This window comes from Indicator indicator, chromosome 2 (genome assembly GCF_027791375.1).
Source record: "Indicator indicator isolate 239-I01 chromosome 2, UM_Iind_1.1, whole genome shotgun sequence".
NCBI classification, from domain to species: domain Eukaryota; kingdom Metazoa; phylum Chordata; class Aves; order Piciformes; family Indicatoridae; genus Indicator; species Indicator indicator.
The window spans coordinates 39,568,275-39,587,480 of record NC_072011.1 but is presented as its reverse complement, the minus strand read 5'-3'; the positions used below and the strand labels follow the sequence as shown (position 1 = coordinate 39,587,480).

The 19,206-nt window shown below is 40.5% G+C and overlaps 2 protein-coding genes across 9 annotated transcripts in view; one reads left to right on the top strand and one right to left on the bottom strand.

Annotated features, from left to right (window-relative positions):
• Nucleotides 1–11,221, top strand: part of EIF2AK2 (eukaryotic translation initiation factor 2 alpha kinase 2) — a 45,458-nt gene extending 34,237 nt beyond the window's left edge. Inside the window, exons 11-16 of the mRNA XM_054392245.1 lie at nucleotides 321–428; nucleotides 1,979–2,171; nucleotides 3,948–4,073; nucleotides 7,931–8,026; nucleotides 10,387–10,449; nucleotides 10,534–11,221. Coding sequence (XP_054248220.1) covers nucleotides 321–428; nucleotides 1,979–2,171; nucleotides 3,948–4,073; nucleotides 7,931–8,026; nucleotides 10,387–10,449; nucleotides 10,534–10,650 — 703 coding nt within the window. The 3' untranslated portion in view covers nucleotides 10,651–11,221. The remainder of the gene's footprint in view (nucleotides 1–320; nucleotides 429–1,978; nucleotides 2,172–3,947; nucleotides 4,074–7,930; nucleotides 8,027–10,386; nucleotides 10,450–10,533) is intronic.
• A 2,543-nt stretch (nucleotides 11,222–13,764) lies between these two features.
• Nucleotides 13,765–18,789, bottom strand: GPATCH11 (G-patch domain containing 11). Of its 8 annotated transcripts, none has more exons than XM_054392290.1 (8): nucleotides 18,538–18,789; nucleotides 18,218–18,450; nucleotides 17,430–17,475; nucleotides 17,234–17,347; nucleotides 16,426–16,516; nucleotides 15,260–15,364; nucleotides 14,427–14,508; nucleotides 13,765–13,847 (listed from the first exon to the last, which is right to left on the bottom strand). In XM_054392290.1, the coding sequence occupies exons 1-8, from the start codon at nucleotides 18,582–18,584 to the stop codon at nucleotides 13,792–13,794; spliced, it is 774 nt and encodes a 257-aa protein (XP_054248265.1). In that variant the 5' UTR covers nucleotides 18,585–18,789; the 3' UTR covers nucleotides 13,765–13,791. The 8 variants fall into 8 exon arrangements, with proteins under 8 accessions (XP_054248265.1, XP_054248240.1, XP_054248248.1 ...); XM_054392265.1 differs by having other exon boundaries at nucleotides 16,426–16,537; nucleotides 17,234–17,354; nucleotides 17,434–17,475; XM_054392273.1 differs by having other exon boundaries at nucleotides 17,234–17,354; nucleotides 17,434–17,475.
• Between the last annotated feature and the right edge of the window lie 417 nt (nucleotides 18,790–19,206).

Here is a 19,206-nt window from a genome sequence, read left to right as displayed (position 1 = left end):
TGCATTGCAACCATCTGCCTTTTGCAGCTTTTTTTCTGAGTGGGACTTTCATGTCTAATGTGATTAAAACGTTTTAGCACTTTGAATAACTGAGCAGATGAAATAAGCCCCACAGAATTTGTAACTACAGTTTTGAACTTGTATGAAAGAGGGTATTATGTTCTTTTTCTGAATTGGTGTAAAACTGTCTGTATTGTACTATTTGATACCATGTCTTTAAATTAGTGTTAATTTTTTGTAGTGAAATGGCATTTGGGTGTTGGGCTGTGTTTTGGCTTGTTTTGATTTTAATTTTTTTTCCATTTTTCCCCTCCAAATAGGAATGTATTGCGTGAAGTAACAACACTTGCGAAACTTGAGCATGAAAACATAGTGCGCTATTATGATAGCTGGGAAGGTAATGACCATGAAACTCATCCAGTCTCAAGGTAACTACAAGATAATTTGCATTCAAACTTGGATAATGAATTTTGTGTTGTATAAAGAAGGGGCTGATGATGGGTTATAAATCATTATACAAATACAGAAGCATACCCATACTTACATGCTTAAGGAAAAAAGGTCACAGTACTTTTTAGGAGCAGGTTGTATATTATCAATTTGCATCTTCTCTTTGTGGATGAATAAGATGCATTATGTAATTTTATCTTTCTCCTTTCTGAATCTATAGAGAAATGTAAGAATGCAGAACTCAGAATTTAGGACTTGAATTAATAACAAAATCTAAAAAAAACCCCATCTGCGGTTGGCTGCCAAATTCCTTTATTTTTTTTTTTTAATAAGTACTGGTCAGCCAGTAGCTCTCATGATGTATTTTTTCCTTTAAGTTAGCATTTTAACCATGGTGCCTGAAAGAGTTTTGGTTGCTGAAACCTAAAATACAAAATTAAATGCTCTTTCATTTAGAGGTAATCTTTAAATACTAAGACTTCTGTGACAAGAGTGGTGAGAGTTTATTCTCAAGTTAGATCATTAACTTGTCAAAGCTTCAGTGGTAAGCTTTTTTCCCCCGCTAGCTGTAAATTCACAGCTTCCAGATAGGATGCCACACTTACCTTGATCCATAAAATATTAATGGATTCAAAGTTATGTTTGATGTGATCTCTGTAGTATATGTAAATGAGGGATAAAAAATCTTGTGTCAAAACTCAACCAATGTTGGAGTCTCAATATCACTTACACATTTTTATATTGAACAGTTACTGTGTAAAAGACAAAAAAAAAAAAAGTCCTCAAATCTGAGGTCTCAGCCTGGAATTCCACTTAGTGCTCTGACCCCCAGGCTACGGAGTTCCAAGCCACTTAATGCTTGTTCATTCAGTGCCGCAGGTGACTTTATTCCAGGGCACTCAGATCATGCAGTGCAAGTAGGAAAAAATGGTGCTGCCTCCTCCTCACATTGTCCTTCCCCTCACCATCTCCAGCCTCAGCCTGTCCTATGGGCGATGGGGTCAATATACTTAATCTAGATTTTTCAACTCTCTGAAGAGTTTCTCTAACTCACAGACTGATGTCAAAAATGGTCACAATACTACCTTCTTGAAGGGACAGGGGAAGGTTAATGCTGCGTTTGCTGACCAGAATAGAGAATACCCGTAGGGAACTTGCAGCAGTTCCTGGAGTGCAAGATGGGAACCAAGGGCAGTACTATTCCTTTCTGTAGAGGACATGCCTCTAGATATGAGGGGAGCAGAATTTGGGCACTTGGAAAGCTTTCAATGCGAACAAGGAAGCAAGCAAAACATCAAGAATGTTCCAGGAATATGTAGCAGCTGAGCACAGATTCTTTGGTTTGCAGATCTATTTATTTGTATCTACTACAAATTGGTCTATGATCTTTTAAAATGAAGGGACTTGCAGACTTTGTTTAGGGAACTCCAAAAGCAGTAATTAACAAAAAACTTTTTGCTAAAGAGGGATGGTTTGGGAGGAACTGTGTCTTGCCAATTTCTATATGGTATATAAATTTATTTTGCAGGCAGAAATCAGACAAAACAAATACCTATCTTTTCATCCAAATGGAATTCTGTGAGCAAGGGTCATTGGAAGACTGGATTGGAAAGAACAGACAAGACCGAAAGTACTATCAGATGGCACAAAACAAATTTTTACAAATACTGAAAGGAGTGAATTATATTCATTCTGAAGGGTTAATTCATCGAGACCTCAAGGTAAGGAGGATAGGTAATGAAAAAAAGAGAAAAAGATAAAGGTAGTGCTTAATTGAATTGCAGAAAAATGTCAATTAATAGACTAAATGAGGACTAGAATATGTACCCTCGTAGTGTGTCTCCTCTGATCTTGCTACTCATTAATGTTTTTTTCAGCAAGTGGCTAGAGTTAATCCTAAAATTGGAGGGTAAACTGGAGGATCTCAGAATGCAGTAGTTCAAACAATGAGCAGTCATCAGTTAACAGGCATTTTCAGTGTATTATGTGTTACTGGGTCACAAGAATGCCTATTGTAAAAGAAGTGCTAACTTTACTTGATTAAATGAATAAATAAGTGGAAAGTTTAATCTAGGAAGTTTGCTCATTCCATATTGTAAAGGGATAGCTTATCTATCTTAATACATATTTTGTTCGACAACAACATACTCTAGATGCTCTTGTATCATGCACGCATACTAATGTTTGCTGCTTTCTTGGATAGAATTTCAGTCTCTGCAGCTGCACAATCATATAAAGATTTTATGTTATTATGAAGATTATAGAGGACAAAGTTGGAAGCCTTCAGAGCTTCATATGCCAGCTATCATGTTGCTTACAGGAGTTTTAAATCACTTAGTGAAAAAGTCAGTAGTGTGGTGATGTTACTAGAAAGAACAGTAGTGGGTCACATTAAATACTGATTTATGATGTCACTCTCCTCATTGTGGCTAATGCCAAACACCTAGAGACCATTAGATCTGAGGCACGACACAGTGGTTCTGTCCTTGATGCATGTTCCCTTCCTCTCAAGACTTCCAGTAACAAAAAATGTATGGACTTCTTGAACCAGAAATTGGTATCTTGTATTTTGCATTTGCAGTGTAGTTCCAGATCATGTTCACTGCCCACTTGTAGAATCATTATCTTCTAGAGGTTTTATATCAAGCTTATTGCTATAATACTGGAATGAGCCACAAATAGTCACTCACTAATTTCTCTATTTGCCTGAGAAAAAGAGACCTAAAGAGCCTTCTCTCCTTGCCCATTAATTCTTAGCTCTTTCTACTCTCTGTGCTTTTTATTTTCATGGCCCTTTGGTCCCACTTTATTTTTTTTTCTCAGCTCAATCTCCTGTTTTCTACTATTCCTGTGAATCCTCTGCCCCAGTCTCTTATCCATGGCATCTGGATGTAACCTGCTTCCAAGTCTTATTGCTAACTTGTCTGTCAGCATTTGAATTTAGGAACTTTTCTTCCTACTTTGATCTGCAGCTAACTAAGATGCTTGTCCATTTGAGATCTTCATGTCCCAGAATCAAAGCTGCAGATCAGGTTCAAGCTGAGATACATTTAAATTTCTCCTAGCCTTGCATGCCACTGAAGCTTCAAGTAAAAGATAGCATGAGGCTATTTGGTTTTAATAACATTCAGAAATGCAGTTTATTTATCTTCTTTAGGAAACTTAATCCATTTACAATTCTATGTGAGCCTAAAGGCTTTACCCAAGTGTATCAACTCTCAGGGCTAAGGCTGAAGACTAAAAAGTACTTCTGGATGTGAAATGTTATATGCACAATGTATTTGAAGAGTATTAAGGCATAATAATCATGACTGAGCTAGTGGGAAAAAAGTTGTAGTTACTGTGGTACATAGTACTGTAAATTTAGCATGTGCTTTTAAAAATTAATTGAACTTTTTTCTATTTCCTGCCTCATCAGTTTCTTAGTGTTAATTTCTGTGGCTGATGATGCCTGATGATAAACTGTGGTAATATAGCGATTCTGATTTTTAATACAGCCTGAAAATATATTGATATCACGTGAAGATAAAGTAAAAATAGGCGACTTCGGTCTTGTGACTTCCATGGCGTATGAGACTTTCACCGAGAACAGAGGAACAAAATCATATATGGCACCAGAACAGGTAATTATCCTGCTGTGTTAGTGGCTCTGTAGTTTTGCATTATAAATTTGGCACTGGATATTTGTAGTCCTAATCTTAATACTAAACCAAGTTGCTTTAAGTTGCCTGGTATGACTGTATAAAATACCTGCATTCTGGAGAAACCCGTCAGCAAGAACCTACAGGGTCTGACACTGCATGCTGCAAGGAATGCTGCTAAACCAGGCTGCCAAACATGTATTTCAATTTTAATTTAGAACCTCAGTTAACTGTGGCATTTGAATTCTCCTATTTGTTTTATTATTTGTGAGATAAATTGGGATGCTGTGTCTTTAGCAGTCCTAATTTTAGTGTGTTTGGTGTGAAATTATAGTCACTTTCAGAATTCAGAATCAACCAGGTTGGAAAAGACCTCAGAGATCATCAAGTCCAACCTATTACCTAATACCTAACACCTCCTGACAACTAAACCATGGCTCCAAGTGCCACATCCAATCTTTTTTTGAACACCTCCAGGGACGGTGACTCCACCACCTCCCTGGGCAGCCCATTCTACTGGCCAAATACTCTTTCTGTGAAGAACTTTCTCCTCACCTTGAGCCTAAACCTGCCCTGTTGTAGCTTGAGACTGTGTCCTCTTGTTCTGTTGCTGGTTGCCTGGGAGAAGAGACCAACCCCCTCCTGGCTACAATCTCCCCTCAGGTAGTTGTAGAGAGCAATGAGGTCACCCCTGAGCCTCCTCTTCTCCAGACTAAACACCCCTAGCTCCCTCAACCTCTCCTCATAGGGCTTGTGCTCAAGACCTCTCACCAGCCTCATTGCCCTTCTCTGGACACGTTCAAGTATCTCAATGTCCTTAAATTGAGAAGCCCAGAACTGGACACAGTACTCAAGGTGCAGCCTAACCAGTGCTGAGCACAGGGGCACAATGACTTCCCTGCTCCTGCTGGCCACGCTGTTTCTCATGCAGGCCAGGATGCCATTGGACTTCTGGGCCACCTGGGCACACTGCTGGCTCATGTTCAGCCAGCAGTCAAGCAGTACCCCCAGGTCCCTTTCAGCCTGGCTGCTCTCCAGCCACTCTGACCCCAGCCTGTAGTGCTGCATGGGATTGTTGTGGCCAAAGTGCAGCACCTGGCACTTGGACTTGTTGAATGCCATCATGTTGGACTCTGCCCATCTGTCCAGTCTGTCAAGGTCCCTCTGCAGACCCCTCCTAGCCTCTAACAGATCGACACCTGCTCCCAACTTGGTGTAGTCTGCAAACTTAGTAATGGGGGACTCTATCTCCTCATCCAGATCATCAACAAAGATATCAAACAGGATTGGGCCCAACACTGATCCCTGGGGGACACCACTAGTGACAGGCTGCCAACTGGAAGTGGCATCATTCACCACCACTCTCTGGGCTCTGCCCTCCAGCCAGTTCCTAACCCACCACAGAGTGCTCCTGTCCAAGCCACAGGCTGACAGCTTGGCCAAGAGTTTGCTATGGGGGATGGTGTCAAAGGCCATGCTGAAGTCCAGACAGACTACATCCACAGCTTGCCCCACATCCACCCAGCAGGTCACCTGGTCATAAAAGGAGATCAGGTTGGTCAGGCAGGACCTGCCCTTCCTAAATCTGTGCTGGCTGGGCCTGATCCCTTGGCCATCCTGCAGGTGCACTGTGATTGCCCTCAAGATGATCTGCTCCATAATCTTGCCTGGCACTGAGGTCAGGCTGACAGGCCTGTAGTTTCCAGGATCCTCCATCCAGCCCTTCTTGTGGATGGGCATCACATTGGCCAGCGTCCAGTCATCTGGGACCTCTCCAGTGAGCCAGGACTAGTGGTAAATGATGGCCAGTGGCTTGGCCAGCTCATCTGCCAGCTCTCTCAGTACCCTAGGATGGATCCCATCTGGTCCCATGGACTTCTGAGTATCCAAGTGGCTCAGCAAGTCTGTAACTGCTTCCTCATGGATTTCAGGGGGACTGTAGTGCTCTCTGGCTCCATCAGCCAGTTCAGGAGGCCAGTTATCCTGAAGCCCTCCTGTCTTGCTGTTGAAAATTAAGACAAAGAAGGTATTTAGTACCTCTGCCTTTTCCTCATCTTTAGTTACAATATTCCCTTCCATGTCCAATAAAGAGTGGAGGTTCTTCTTGTCCCTCTTTTTACCATTCATATATCTATAAAAATGCTTTTTATTGTCCTTCACAGAAGTGGCCAGTTTAAGTTCTAACTGGGCTTTTGCCTCTCTAATTTTTCTGCTACATGATCTAACAACATCCTTAAACATATCTCGAGTTACCTCCCCCCCTTTCCAAAGGCAATATACCTTGTTTTTTTTCCCTTAGTTCCTTCAAAAGATGCTTGCCCATCCAGGCTGGTTGCCTCCCCTGTCAGCTCATCTTTTGGCACATTGGGACAGCCTATTCCTGTGCCTTCAAGAGTTCCTGTTTGAAGTAGGTCCAACCATCCTGGGCCCCTTTGTTCTTACGGGCTGCTTCCCAAGGTACTCTCCGGGTTAGTTGCTTAAATAAGCTGAAGTCTGCCCTCTGGAAATCCAAAGTAAGGGTCCTTGTTTCCCTGCATATTGAAAACTGCACTGTTTCATGATCTCTGCACCCTAGACAGCCTCCTACCATCACATCCCCCACCAGCCCTTCTCTATTTGAGAACAGCAGGTCAAGCAGGGCCTCACTCCTGGTAGGTTCGCATAGCAGCTGTGCCAAGAAGCTGTCCTCCATCACTCTGAGAATCTTCTGGACTGCCTCCTCTCTGACGTGTTAAGTTCCCAGCAGATACCTGGCAGGTTAAAGTCACCCACAAGAACAAGCGCTGGCAATCTTGAGATGACCTCCATCTGCTTGTAGAATACTTCATCTACCTCTTCATCATGGTTGGGTGGTCTGTAACAGACTCCAACCAGGATGTCAGTTTTGTCAGCCTTCTCTTTTGATTTTAACCCATAGGCACTCAATCTTTTCATCCTTAACCCCAAGTTCTGTGGCACTGAGAGATTCCCTAATATACAGGGCCACCCCTCCTCCTCTTCTGCCTTGCCTGTCCCACCTAAAGAGCTTATAACCATCCTGTGCAGTGCTCCAGTCATGTGAATCATCCCACCACGTTTCTGTAATGGCAACTACATTGTAGTTTTCCTGGTGTACCAAGGCTTCCAGTTCCTCTTGTTTGTTACCCATACTGCTTGCATTGGTGTACATGCACTTCAGCTGGGCTGCTGATTTCACCAGTCTCTAGCTTACCTCCGTCTCCTCTCTGGAGAGACTGGTTTTGTCACCCACCCCTTTCAAACTTAGTTTAAAGCCCTCTCAACGAGCCTTGCCAACTCTTGTGCCAGAGTCCTTTTGCCCTTTCTAGATAGATTCAGCTCACCTATTTCCAGCAGGTCAGGTGCAGTGAAAACTGCCCCTTGATCAAAGAACCCAACATTCCGCTGCTGCCACCAGCCTTTGAGCCGTTTGCTGATAACGTGGGCTCTCCTGTGCCTTACTGAAAAGGCCACTGAGGGAACTGAGCAGAAGACCACTTGTGCTCCTGCTCCATCAATCAATTGACCAAGAGCCTCGAATTTCTTTTTGATTGTCCTGGTGCCCTTCTTATCAGTCTCATCACTGCCAGCTTGGATTACCAGCAATGGGTAATAGTCAAAGGGCTGGATTAACTTTGATAATCTCCTTGTGGTGTCCTGTGCACAGGCCCCAGGTAGGGAGAAGATTCCCTATTTAAAAGGTCTGTAGCAGAAATAGTTAATATAGCTACTGAGATCAAATAGGGCCAGTCCTGTTGCTTTGCAGTTGAACTTTCTATTAAGATTTTGCTTTAAATGCTGTCCACTTGGATTTGATGTCTACATTGTTGTAATCTTTGTAGGTTGGGGACAGATACGGAAAGGAAGTAGATATTTATGCACTGGGATTAATTTGGTTTGAAATTCTTTCACCATTATTTTGTCAGGAGAAAATGGAGGTATGTAATTTTTAAATTAAAACAAACCCAACTCTGTCATTGTTTGGCTTTGCTGCTGGGATTGCGTACTGACTGCATGCCAAAAGGAATCTGTATACCTGAAATACTGTCCATTTACATTTTCCCCTTGATGTCTTCATCACTTGATGGAAATGTAGTAGCTGCAGTAAAGAAATACTACTTAGGTCCTATTGACATACCCATTATAGCATGAGCATGCTAAACAATAGTGTCTAGCAAATCTTTTGATAAAGAGTATTTGAAAGGAGTATTTTTCTAATTTTTTTTTAAATAAAAATTGTGGATGGGAAAATTCTGTCTGTTACAGGTTTAAGACTAATGTCTTCGTTGTAAATAAAAAGTTTTCCAGAGAATTCAAGAGTCCAGCAGGTGGATGTCCCAGAAGGGCTGAACAGAAGAGATGATATATTTATCCTATTCCATTGTTCTGTAGAATCTCTGTACAATCTGAAGCACAGCTTGTTTTTCCTTTCTTCTTGCTTCTTTTCCCTGTCTCCTTCTCCTGACCTTGCTTGCCTGGCTTCCTCATTTCTGTTTGGGTTATGATAAGAAACAGTGGCTGGGATGGGAAGGAGATAATACCTTTTTAGCTGGCAACAGCCCTGTGGGCTCTTTGTCCAGGGGAGTCTGGGCTATGTGTACACAGGGGTGTCTGAGCTTTGTTTGGTTCTATGTATGTATATGTTTATTACCTTTTATATTTAGTTTAGTTTTGTACGTAATCTACTTATCTAAGTATTATTTTCATTTAACTTCCAAAGTCTGAGCACATGTGGTTATTTCCTCCTTTGAGGTGAATTCCACATTCTATCTGGCATAAAACAAGCACATTGTCTCTGTCATGCTCTTGTCTTCACTGCACAGTGGAGCCAAGAATTACGCTTCCATTAAAGCCATAAAATATTTGTAGTTTTCCAAAATGAAAACAAAAGTGATTTGCAATATGTAAGTTCAATTGAAAAAAAGCTGTTATTTCAAGAGAAAATCAGTGTTACTTTTTTTTTTAAAGTTATCTTTCATGTGTCCCTTGCTTTTTCCTGCTGTTTTGCACATTATTAGTGTAATTACTCATATGCTCAAACCTTCATATTTGTAGGACAGTGATGTAGCTGCCCAATATCTTGCCTAAAACAGTTGTAAGATACAATGCATGTGGTTGGAACCAGAAGCTTGTAACACTGCCAGCTTGGTCATTTTGTCAATATAAGAAAGCCAAACCAATGTGTCAAACTCTCAGGTTCAACTTGGCTTTGTTTAGCTACTTTGCTGTATTTCCCAAGACAAGGTGTTCCTGCTCACAGCTGACTGTACAGACCTCAACAGTCCCATGATGTCTACAGTCAAAAGGGCAACAGCAATTATTTTTGTTTCCATGGCATAAAAATTATGTGTGTACACAGGTGGGGAAGTCATATGGATGGAAAGTCCATCAGCTTAGAAAAAAATTTCACTTGATGAAGCATGATAAACTATTGTTTGGTACTGCAAAGCCCTCCTGAATGAACATCACATAAAGGCAAAGTTGATGATTATGAGCTGAGTAATAACTGATTTGGGTGATGTTCACCAGCCAGTAGGGGCACAGGCCTGAAGTTACTGCTGAATAGTAAAGTTTGATGTTCATGTGGGTTGGTTTTTTTTGCTGGATACTGGTTATAAGAGCTTGCTAAGCCAAGCTAGAGCATCCATAAAACTAGCTCAAAGTGTGAGAATATGACTGCCATCTTCTTCAAGTATAGATTATATTTATCAGCAGCAAAGCGAACAATGTGGCCTGCTCTTTTTACCCAGAATGCTATATCATGTGGAAAAAAATAGTGATTACTCAAAACCATTTTCTCAAAGTATCTGATTGGAAATCCTCTCTATAGTAGTTGCTTTGAACTCCACATAGCATATGGTACAATGACACAGAAATAAACGTGTGGTACTGAACAAGGTAAAACGGAAGAAGCACAGATGCTTCACTTGCAAATAATAACATCCAAAGTATGAAATTTAGTCTTTTTTTTTTTTTAATTAAAGTGGCAACAGGGTATAAACCCACAACTTCTAAGTTAGGGAAAGAAGGATCATGGTTCTGAAATAGAGAAGATTCCTGAAACAAACATATCATTGTAGAACGTGAAGCTTTTAAGCTTAAAAAATGACAACAGTGTATGAAAATAACATTAAAAAAAACAACTGAGTACAACTGAAGTTTACAATTACTTTCTTTTGAAGTTTTATCGTTTTTCATTTTTATTTTCGTAATTACTTCAGCAAAGTACATGGGTCAAAGTGAGATGCAAAATACAACTGCTAAAAACCTTCTGAAATTTTTCTTTCATGAATTTCAGGTGTGGCCTAGTGTTAAACAAGGTCAGCTTCCAGAGAACTTCACCAATGGATTTCCAGCAGAGGTATGGGATTTCAATACAGCATTTCAGTCAGCTTATTTGCTCATAAAAAAACATAATGTAATGATGTTTAATTTCTTCTTGCAGGCACCAATAATCAAAAAGATGCTTTCAAAAGACCCTTCAGGAAGATACTCTGCATCTGAAATACTACATTTCTTAAAGTCTGATAAATACAAGTCACTTAAAACTCACACTCAGTAAATGCCCTTTTCAAGAGCTTCCAGACTGTGCTTAAATCCAGAATTTGATGGCAGTTGAAACTGATGAAATAACAGTAAATTTCAGAAGCAACAGCAATACTTTTCTTCGGTGTTTCACCTTCCTGCCATTGAAGAGTACATCAGCTAAAACGGTCACATCACCATTCACACCCACCAGCTGCAGAACAGGACAGCATACTTCTGCAAGCCAATTACTTGTGATTCTTACCTGAAAAAGAGAAGTTCAATAAGTACAGGAACCTAGTCCTTGTCTCTTAGAAGACTAAGTTTATGTCATGCTAACTAGTCTGGCAAATCCCTGTATGCGTGCTCTTAACATGTGCTGCACCTGTTATCAGTTGAGATTACCTCCTGCTTTCCATGGAAGAAGTGCTGTCTTGTGATATGTGACCCAAACTCTTCAGATTTCTTCAGTGATGTTTTTAATAATTACTGGAATGATCCTGTTGATACCAAGACCAATTTTGGTATAACAGATACTCAGAACAGGCATATGGGTTATTCTTCACTGAATTTCAGTTGAATCACAGGATGCCAGGTTGGAAGGGACCCCCAAGGATCATCTGGTCCAGTCTTTAAACTTTCTTATTATAAGCTCCATACCTGTTGAAGACCTAGCACTTTCAGTGCTCAGGAACTTAAAAGTATGTACTTTTAAAGTAATCATTTCTTGAGAATTTAGATGTTGAGCATTCAGTTTCTAGAAAATCTAGTTTAGATTTGTTCTATACTTTTGAAAACCTTAGGTTTTTGAGTCTTGATTTTGTTTTCTTTTCTGAAGGGAACATTTAAGGTGCTCTTAATATAGCAAAATTCTCAAGAATTTCCTCAGTAGCAATCATTTGAAATTTTCAGCTAGGAGAGCACCTTAAATATTCTCTCCTATGATGCTAGGTTTTAATCCTCTAATACCAAGGTATACCTAACCCTTAAGTAAACTGAATGCCTGTGATGGCCTTACAGTTTGCCTGCTACTCTTTTCCTTATATATACTTCAAAGTGTTCAGACTTGCCTGGATTGAAAGAATTGTGTGTGGTGGTGGGGAGCAGGGATAAAACACATTACTCCTTCAAATGCTTGTCTTTTGAGCTTTATCTTGTCAAACTGTTCATTACTGTGGAGCCTATGAAACTGAATGAAGAAAAATGAGCAGAGATTTCTAAGCAGAAAAATAGGGCAACATGTAGTAAAATGTATGCTTTTCCTGAAATGCTAAATTGTTTTAAAGTGGATGCTTGGTTAAAAGGAGCAATATAAATAAATGCACAGTAATTTTTATATTCTTATGGGAGTCATTGGTGATTTGCTGCAAGTGTTTGTTGCTAAGTAAGAACCTGATTTTACATCCTTTTTTAATGTCTGAAGTTTGTTTTGTTGCCTTTTCTTTGTCCAACCATACCCTGGGTCACAAATACAGAGTCATAGAATGGTTTGTCTTCGAAGGGACCTTAAAAGGTGATGTAGTTTCATCCCCTGGACCAGGACACCTTCCATGGGATCAGGTTGCTCAAAGCCTCATTAAACCTGGCCTTGAACAGTTTTGGGGATGGGGCATCTACAGCCTCTCTGGGCAACCTATTCCAGAGTCTCATCCCACTCAGAAGATAGAATTTCTTCCTTTTATCTAATCTAAAACTACCCCTTGTCCTATCACTACTTGCCCTTGGAAACGTCCCTCTCCATCTTTACTGTAGGCCCCCTTCAGACATTGGAAGGCTGCTAGAGGGTCTCCCTGGAGTCTTATCTTCCCCATGCCAACCTCCCTCAGTTCTCTCAGCCTGTCTTCATGGGGGAGGTCCTTCACCCGCCTTGTGGCCCTCCTCAGGGCCCGCTCAAGCGGGTCCATTTTCTTCTTATGGTGGGGTCCCCAGAGCTAAACACAATACTCCAAAAGGCACCAGAGTGGAGCAAAGCGGCAGAATCACCTCCCTCAACCTGCTGACCTAAACTGACCAAAGAGGTACTCTGTACCATATGATGTCAGATCAGATATAAAAGCTAAGTGAAAGAAGGAGGGGGGTGGCATTCATTAATGGTGTTTGTCCTCTGGAGCAACTGCTACATGTTTTGAAGCCCTGCTTCCCAGGAAGTGGACAGGTGCTGTCTGCTGATGCACCTATAGAAGCTTGTTCCCTTTGATGTCTCTGGCCAGATTTAATTCTATCCATTCTATTTAATTCTATCTATGCTATTTATCTTTCCTAACCTGATATTCTGAGCATTTCACTATTCAGGATTAATTATTTCTTTGCAGTGGTCAAGATCTAGGAGAAATGATATCCTGAGAAAGACAAAATACCACTAGGTGTGCTTTCTCTTCCCTTTAATGCCAACGTACTCTTACAGTATGAAAATGGGTATGTGACAAACTTTGGCTGAATGTACTTTGCAGCTCTTGGCCAGAGTGCCCATAATACTGTCTGATGGGTTGGAAATTCCCCCCCCTCCAACATTAACTTTACCAGACCACCTCAAACCACCACATACTGTTAAATAATACTGAGCTTGTCCCAGTAGTATTTGTATGCTTTAGCAGTACCTTTTTATGAGTGACTATTTACAGTAGCAAATGCTGTTCCCTAAACGGTTCTATTAAAAAAATAAAATCATCATGATCTGGTACTATTAAGCAAAATATGCACCTTTACATACAAATGGTTCAAATAATGTCACTGTAGTGTTTTACAAACTTTTTATTCCCACCAGGTCCGAGATAATAAGAAAGAAAAAGTATGATGCTTAGTCATCTCTGTGAAGATGAAAAAAAACCTGTTTAACACATTACACAGAATAACTAACCAATATTTATTCCCTTGCTCAAACCTGAATTTTATTATCAGCTGATCTTGTTCAGTTGGGTAGGGTATAACCAAAGACTGTGGAAGACTTAACCTGCCTCTCAATTATAGTAGTTTGATTAGAAGTGCAAAGTTTTACTTCCTATTAACTGTACATCAAGCAGAGAAAGCTGTAAGATTCTTCAGAAATGTGAGATTAACCTGTCAACCTAACTATTCTCTTGTGGGAATTCTTCAGTATGGCACAGCTCTGAACCTTCTAAAAGATATTATGAATGTATATTATACATACTGATCTAGGATTCCTTCCTTTAGGAGAGCTTTAGTCATGATCTGCAGCACTGTCTCCAGGACAGTTCGAAGATAAATCTTCAGCGTCTACAGGATAAGCAGAGAAAAAGTGAGCAATTCCATCTCACAGGAGGCAGAAAAACCCCAGAGCTGCTAGAATTCTTTGAAGAGTCCATGCAAAACAGATTAACTAGAATTCAAGAAGGTTTGCAGATAATAATTAATTCCAAACTTTTGTTTTAAAAGTGAACACAAATTCTACCCTACAACAAAACTGGATAGCATTCTAACTCTTTCAAAACGTCTGCAAGCTTTTTGTAGCTCTTTATGGTACTAGTTTGAATAGATGAATTCTGTTTTCTCAAACTAAAATTAATATGAATACAAACGAATATGGTTGGTTTCTGCTCGGTTGTCTTGTAGGTTTGGTGGTTTTATTGTTTTGATTTTGTGTTACTGAGTTTTTTTGTTGGTTGTTTTCTCACCTAAACGTTTTCTTACAATCAATTAAAATATACAAAGCTTTCTGCTAACACCAGCAGTCTGGAAGGAAAATTTGCTATGTAGATTTAAAAGACTGAAATAAGGAAATCTAAAGGATAAATTGCACTATTTGAGTCTAGCTGCATAAGCAAAAGTAAAACATAAAGACAGGGTTACTCTTACCTTCATAGGTTGTTCCACACCAAATGCAGTAAAAATGGTGTTCTCTCAAATATGCAGTCAGGATATGTAGCTTTTCTGATACCTGGAGACATATACAGGTATGCATTGATCTGGGACCCACATGACAAAACAGTTTGAGCAATTATCTTTGCTAAAATAGATTGTATAACCTATGGGAAACCTATAGTACTGTAGCTCAATAAGGCATGAAGCTTCCCAAACTGAAGCATAGGGCACAGGAATTCAGGATCTCTGAGAAGCTAATGGCTGTTGTTTGCTCATCCTTATTTCCTGCTAAGAAGCCTGCACTGAAAATATTACCTAGCTACCTTATTTCAAGTATATGATATTTTTGTTAGGATTTTCATACCTAATCTCTGCAAATCAAATACCTAAGGCTAACAACAGCTGTGTAATCTAGTTCTCAAAGTGAACTACCAGTCTCTTTTGAGATAAGCTGTGGAGCATTTTCAGAAATTACTTAGTGATTCTAAAATTCAACCTAAGATGCAAGATGATGCATTCCAAAATAAAACTGAAAAGCAAGTACCTTTGTGTCTTAAGCAAGATATGCAAGATCACATATTCAGTCAGAAACGTTTAGAGTTCAATTTGTAGGCTGCTTTTTCCAAAGATCAGCTTCAAACCAGGTAAGCAATTGATCAGTGGTTCTACATGTTATATTTTATTGGCAAAGAGGCCATTCCTACACGTTAGAAAATGTCACTTACATATATGTCCTTTGTATGGCTATGTATGCATACACACATAGTTTGTGAAGGAATATTAAATTTAGTTCTGAATCAAGCCATTAATTTAGTTGCTAAGCTTACACTTATGTCTGAACTTGTGCATTCATCTTCATTGTCATTCTCATTGTTTTGGTCTTCCTCTTCAGGTTCCAGCCAATACCATGTCTCCTTGGGAACATCAATATCCTTAAATAATGAAGAATTTAAATTAGAATTATCTGCCTTTGTAGTTTTTCTTATAGGTAAAATGTTAGGTTTTAAAACACTCCTGTACAATATAACCAAGAATTACTGAAGCTGCAATAGGAATGTGCTATGGTCTACAAGGTCTAACACTACCCAGCAACATAATCTCACACCAAAGCTCTGAACAGATACTCTCTTTTTTTTTTTTTTGCCTTTGTCATCAGTTGGAAGACATCCTGTCCCAAATTGTTTTACCAAAAGATCACACCAGGTGATCCACCTCAGGTAAAGTTAAAGGAAGAAGAGTCAAAAATGATGTTTAAGCTAAATCAGCTGACTTCATTTGAAGCAGCCTAAGGGGTATCAAACCATCTCAGCAGTACTTGTGAGGTGGTATTAATCTCTAACAGGCCAATAGGAAAAAAAATTACTTGCAGTTTTTAAGTGGCAGAAACTTGTAATAGTTCACTGCTACCACCCATGCTCTCCTCTCAGGTGTAAAGGCACTCTGGTTTAGGTTTGTTACTTCAGTGCTTCCTTAGCGAAGCTGCTGATTCCCCCAGTGATGATCCCCATCCTGGGGGAGCCCCATCAAGGGCTGTCTGGACAAGCCTGCTGTGGGTGACCCTGCTAAAGCAGAAGGTTTAGATGAGAGTTCCTTCTGACATCAACCATTTCACAATGATGGTGCTTCCTCACTTGAGGTGAACAGTACCGTCATTCAGGAGAGCCTGACATTGGCTACTGGTAGGCATTCAAAGAGCTCAAAAGTAACTACAAGAATGCAGGAACAATAACAGGTGAGCTCTGATAATGCAAATTAACAGGGGTCCTCAAGTAAGTTACCATGGGGTTGGTGTGCACCTTAAACTATTTTACTAGTGCAAACATATACTTTGAAATATTTTAAGAGGACTGAAGTGTTGCCAGATGTCAAGACTTCAGACCAGTTACCCCACAATTTTAGAGAACCTCCAAGAGCTGGATCACTACTTTGCTTCCAGCCTTTATCTCTGAGCCGGAATCTTTCCTTCCAGTTAAAAAAAAAATACAGGCCTCACTTTTTGCATATCTAATTGCTGGCAGGCCCTTTGGCTTTTTCGGAGGTCCCCTTCCATTTTACGTTCTTCTTGTTTGGTTTTGAATCTTAATCTGTTAAGAAAAAGGAGACAGCTAAAATAAGCAAGCAGACAAACTGAGATGCATTACATTAAATAGCTCTTTGAGAATGGAAAAACGTTAAGATTCTAGCCCTGCTAATTCTCTCAAAGCTGGACAATGTTGAAGTTAGGAAGTCCTTCTGACATAGATTCTATGAAAGCCCACATCTATTTCTTGAGAATTACACCTTCAAAACTATGTTTTGCATGATAATGCTACGCTGAACATTGTTTCTTCATCAGGTTTTACTGACATGAAAAATGCGGTTCACTAAGCATCTGCAAAAGATACAGCCTTCCCTAGGCTTTCCTTCTCCACAAGTAACAAACAAATCAGGAGAAAATAAAACTAATAAAACCTAAACAATTTACCCTTATTTTTAAAACCACTGTAGTAGTAACCTTGCTCAGGATTATTTGTGGATTTTATATTAAAAGAGATGACAAGGTTATCTGCTTTAAAGAATTGCAAATAACTTGTATATTGTTTGTGTTAGTAACACAACCAAAATGATGCAGAACACGCTTTTGGTATTAGTGTTCATCTGCTTTTTCTGTAGAGCAGAGAAATAATGAGTCTGTATTTCAGCTCCTACCTCTCAATTCAAAACATTCATAAACAGTAACACATTAAAAGAATACCCAAACTTAAAGCATAAATAGAATTGCTGTTTAGAGACTGAGTGGAAGATTAGCTACATTGTTTTACCTGAACTGATCTGTAGCTTGTTCATTTGCCTGTTTTCTCATATGGAGTTTTTTCCTATAGTTTTCCAATTTTTCTTCAGCTTTTCTCTTTTTTAGTTCCTCATGACCAAGCCCACTTCTGCCTGTGTAAGTTCAAAAGATGAATGTGAGCAGTTGAGAAGCTCTGACACTCAACTAAGTAAATTAAGAAGTATCACAAACCTGTTTTTATGTTCAGAGGAATAGGTTCAATGATGCCTTCTCCTGTGAGGAAAACAAAAGGTCAATTTAAGAAATTAGGTATTTCTCAAACTATGATTTATGCAGTGTATTTAAGCAGGCAAGCTGTGTTTTCTGTTAAATATGTTATTTCTTGTGATTTTGTTGCTTGGAAGTTGAAAAATCCCAAGCCAATGTACCATTGGTGCATTACAAATGACCCAGCTGAACTGGAACTCCTCTTTTTTTTTGGCCTGTCTGCTGTATTTTTTCAGAACACTACTTAACTGAAATAAAATTGTGTTAACTTGATAAAATGAGAGGAAATGGCCTGAAATTGTGCCAGGAAGGTTTAGATTGGATATTAGGAAAAATTTCTTTATGGAAAGAGTGATCAGACACTGGAACAGGCTGTCCAGGGAGGTGGTTGAGGTGTTCACGAATCGTGTGGACATGGCACTTCAGGAGCCGGTTTCATGGCCATAGCGGTCTTAGGTTGAGTTGGACTCAATGAGGTTAGAGATCTCTTCCTACTTGAAACAATTCTATGATTTTTCTGCTGTTTTCTTTGCAGAATCTCTTGACAGTCTGTACCATTTCTATTTCAGTTTTTAGACATTTGTTCTCATCTTGTTTTTCTGCCACAATGCACTCATAGTTCAGTAACAATAGATCTCTCAAAGAAACCTTTTTAACCCTGTCTACAAATCCAGTAGCAGCTACAGTCTGTAAAACACAAAGGTATAGCTGAACACAAGCACATACTTCCAGACTGTGAGAAGCTTACCACTTTTTCCAAGGGCCTGGCCACTCTTGTAGCCCATCTTCTGCAGCAAAGCAAAGCCTTTGTTCTCATTGCCTAATGCACTTTTTAACACCAAGTCACGTCTCTCTTTTTCTTCTTCTTTTATACTCTTTTGCCTGTTCCTCTCATTGGCTTCTTTCTGTTTTCCCTCTTTCTGAATAGCTTCCTTCATCCGCCTTACCATGGGCAAGCCTGGCCTGACATCCTGTCTGACAAGTAACAATTACAGAAAATATTAGCACTTCTTTAAGTGTATTGTTACATGTTTGCAATCACTTAGGAGGGACAAAAGAGCCACCTACTTAACAAATAAATCAGACATGTAGTCTTCCTCTTCATCTTCCTCCATGTTCAGCACGCACACCCTGCTCCGAGCCCTTTCCTAGAACCCCCGTCAACTGGTCCTTCGCACGCACCTTATTTCTCTGAGGGCTACCCGAAGCGCAGAACCCGCTGTCAAAGGGAGAAACACCTGCTACTCGGGTCTCCGGCTGCGGGCTGATGGACGTGAACCGACAGACCGCGGAATGCCCGCTAACGCGGACCACCAGCGACTGCAGCACCGCTCCACCCCCGGAAGCCTTCGCCCGCTCCCTTAACGCGCCTGCACAGCCGCAGCAGAGCCGAGGCGGCAGCGGAAGAACCCCGTGCGCCTGCGTACGGCCGCCCTCGCCGGCCAGCGCCTGCGTTGCTTTTGCTTCCTGCTGCGCGGACGCGGTGCCTCCGCGTTAGAGTTGCGTTGGGGCTGGGGCAAAGCCCCATCCTCGTGAGTGTTCCCCGCTCTGCAGTTTCCTTCCCTGCTCAACCGGACCGGGGTACGGTGGGGGTTGAAGCAGTCTCTCCCACCGGTAATGGTTCTGTCTTTGCGAGGCGAGTGAGTGGGCGCGTGTAGCCCCACGCGTGTCTGTTACCGTGTCCTGCTCACCAGGGACCACGGGGCATCGCGCAGCCCGGAGCCCGCAGGTCACCGC

What these genes read in the sequence shown, in the direction of transcription:
- GPATCH11 (XM_054392265.1), bottom strand. Translation starts at nt 18,584, where the DNA reads ATGGAGGAAGATGAAGAGGAAGACTACATGTCTGATTTATTTGTTAA. An exon ending in GCACAAGTTCAGACATAAGT is followed by an intron (nt 14,509 to 15,259) that starts GTAAGCTTAGCA and finishes ATATGTCTCCAG; the next exon opens with GTATCAGAAAAGCTACATAT. An exon ending in GTGTGGAACAACCTATGAAG is followed by an intron (nt 13,848 to 14,426) that starts GTAAGAGTAACC and finishes CTTATCCTGTAG; the next exon opens with ACGCTGAAGATTTATCTTCG.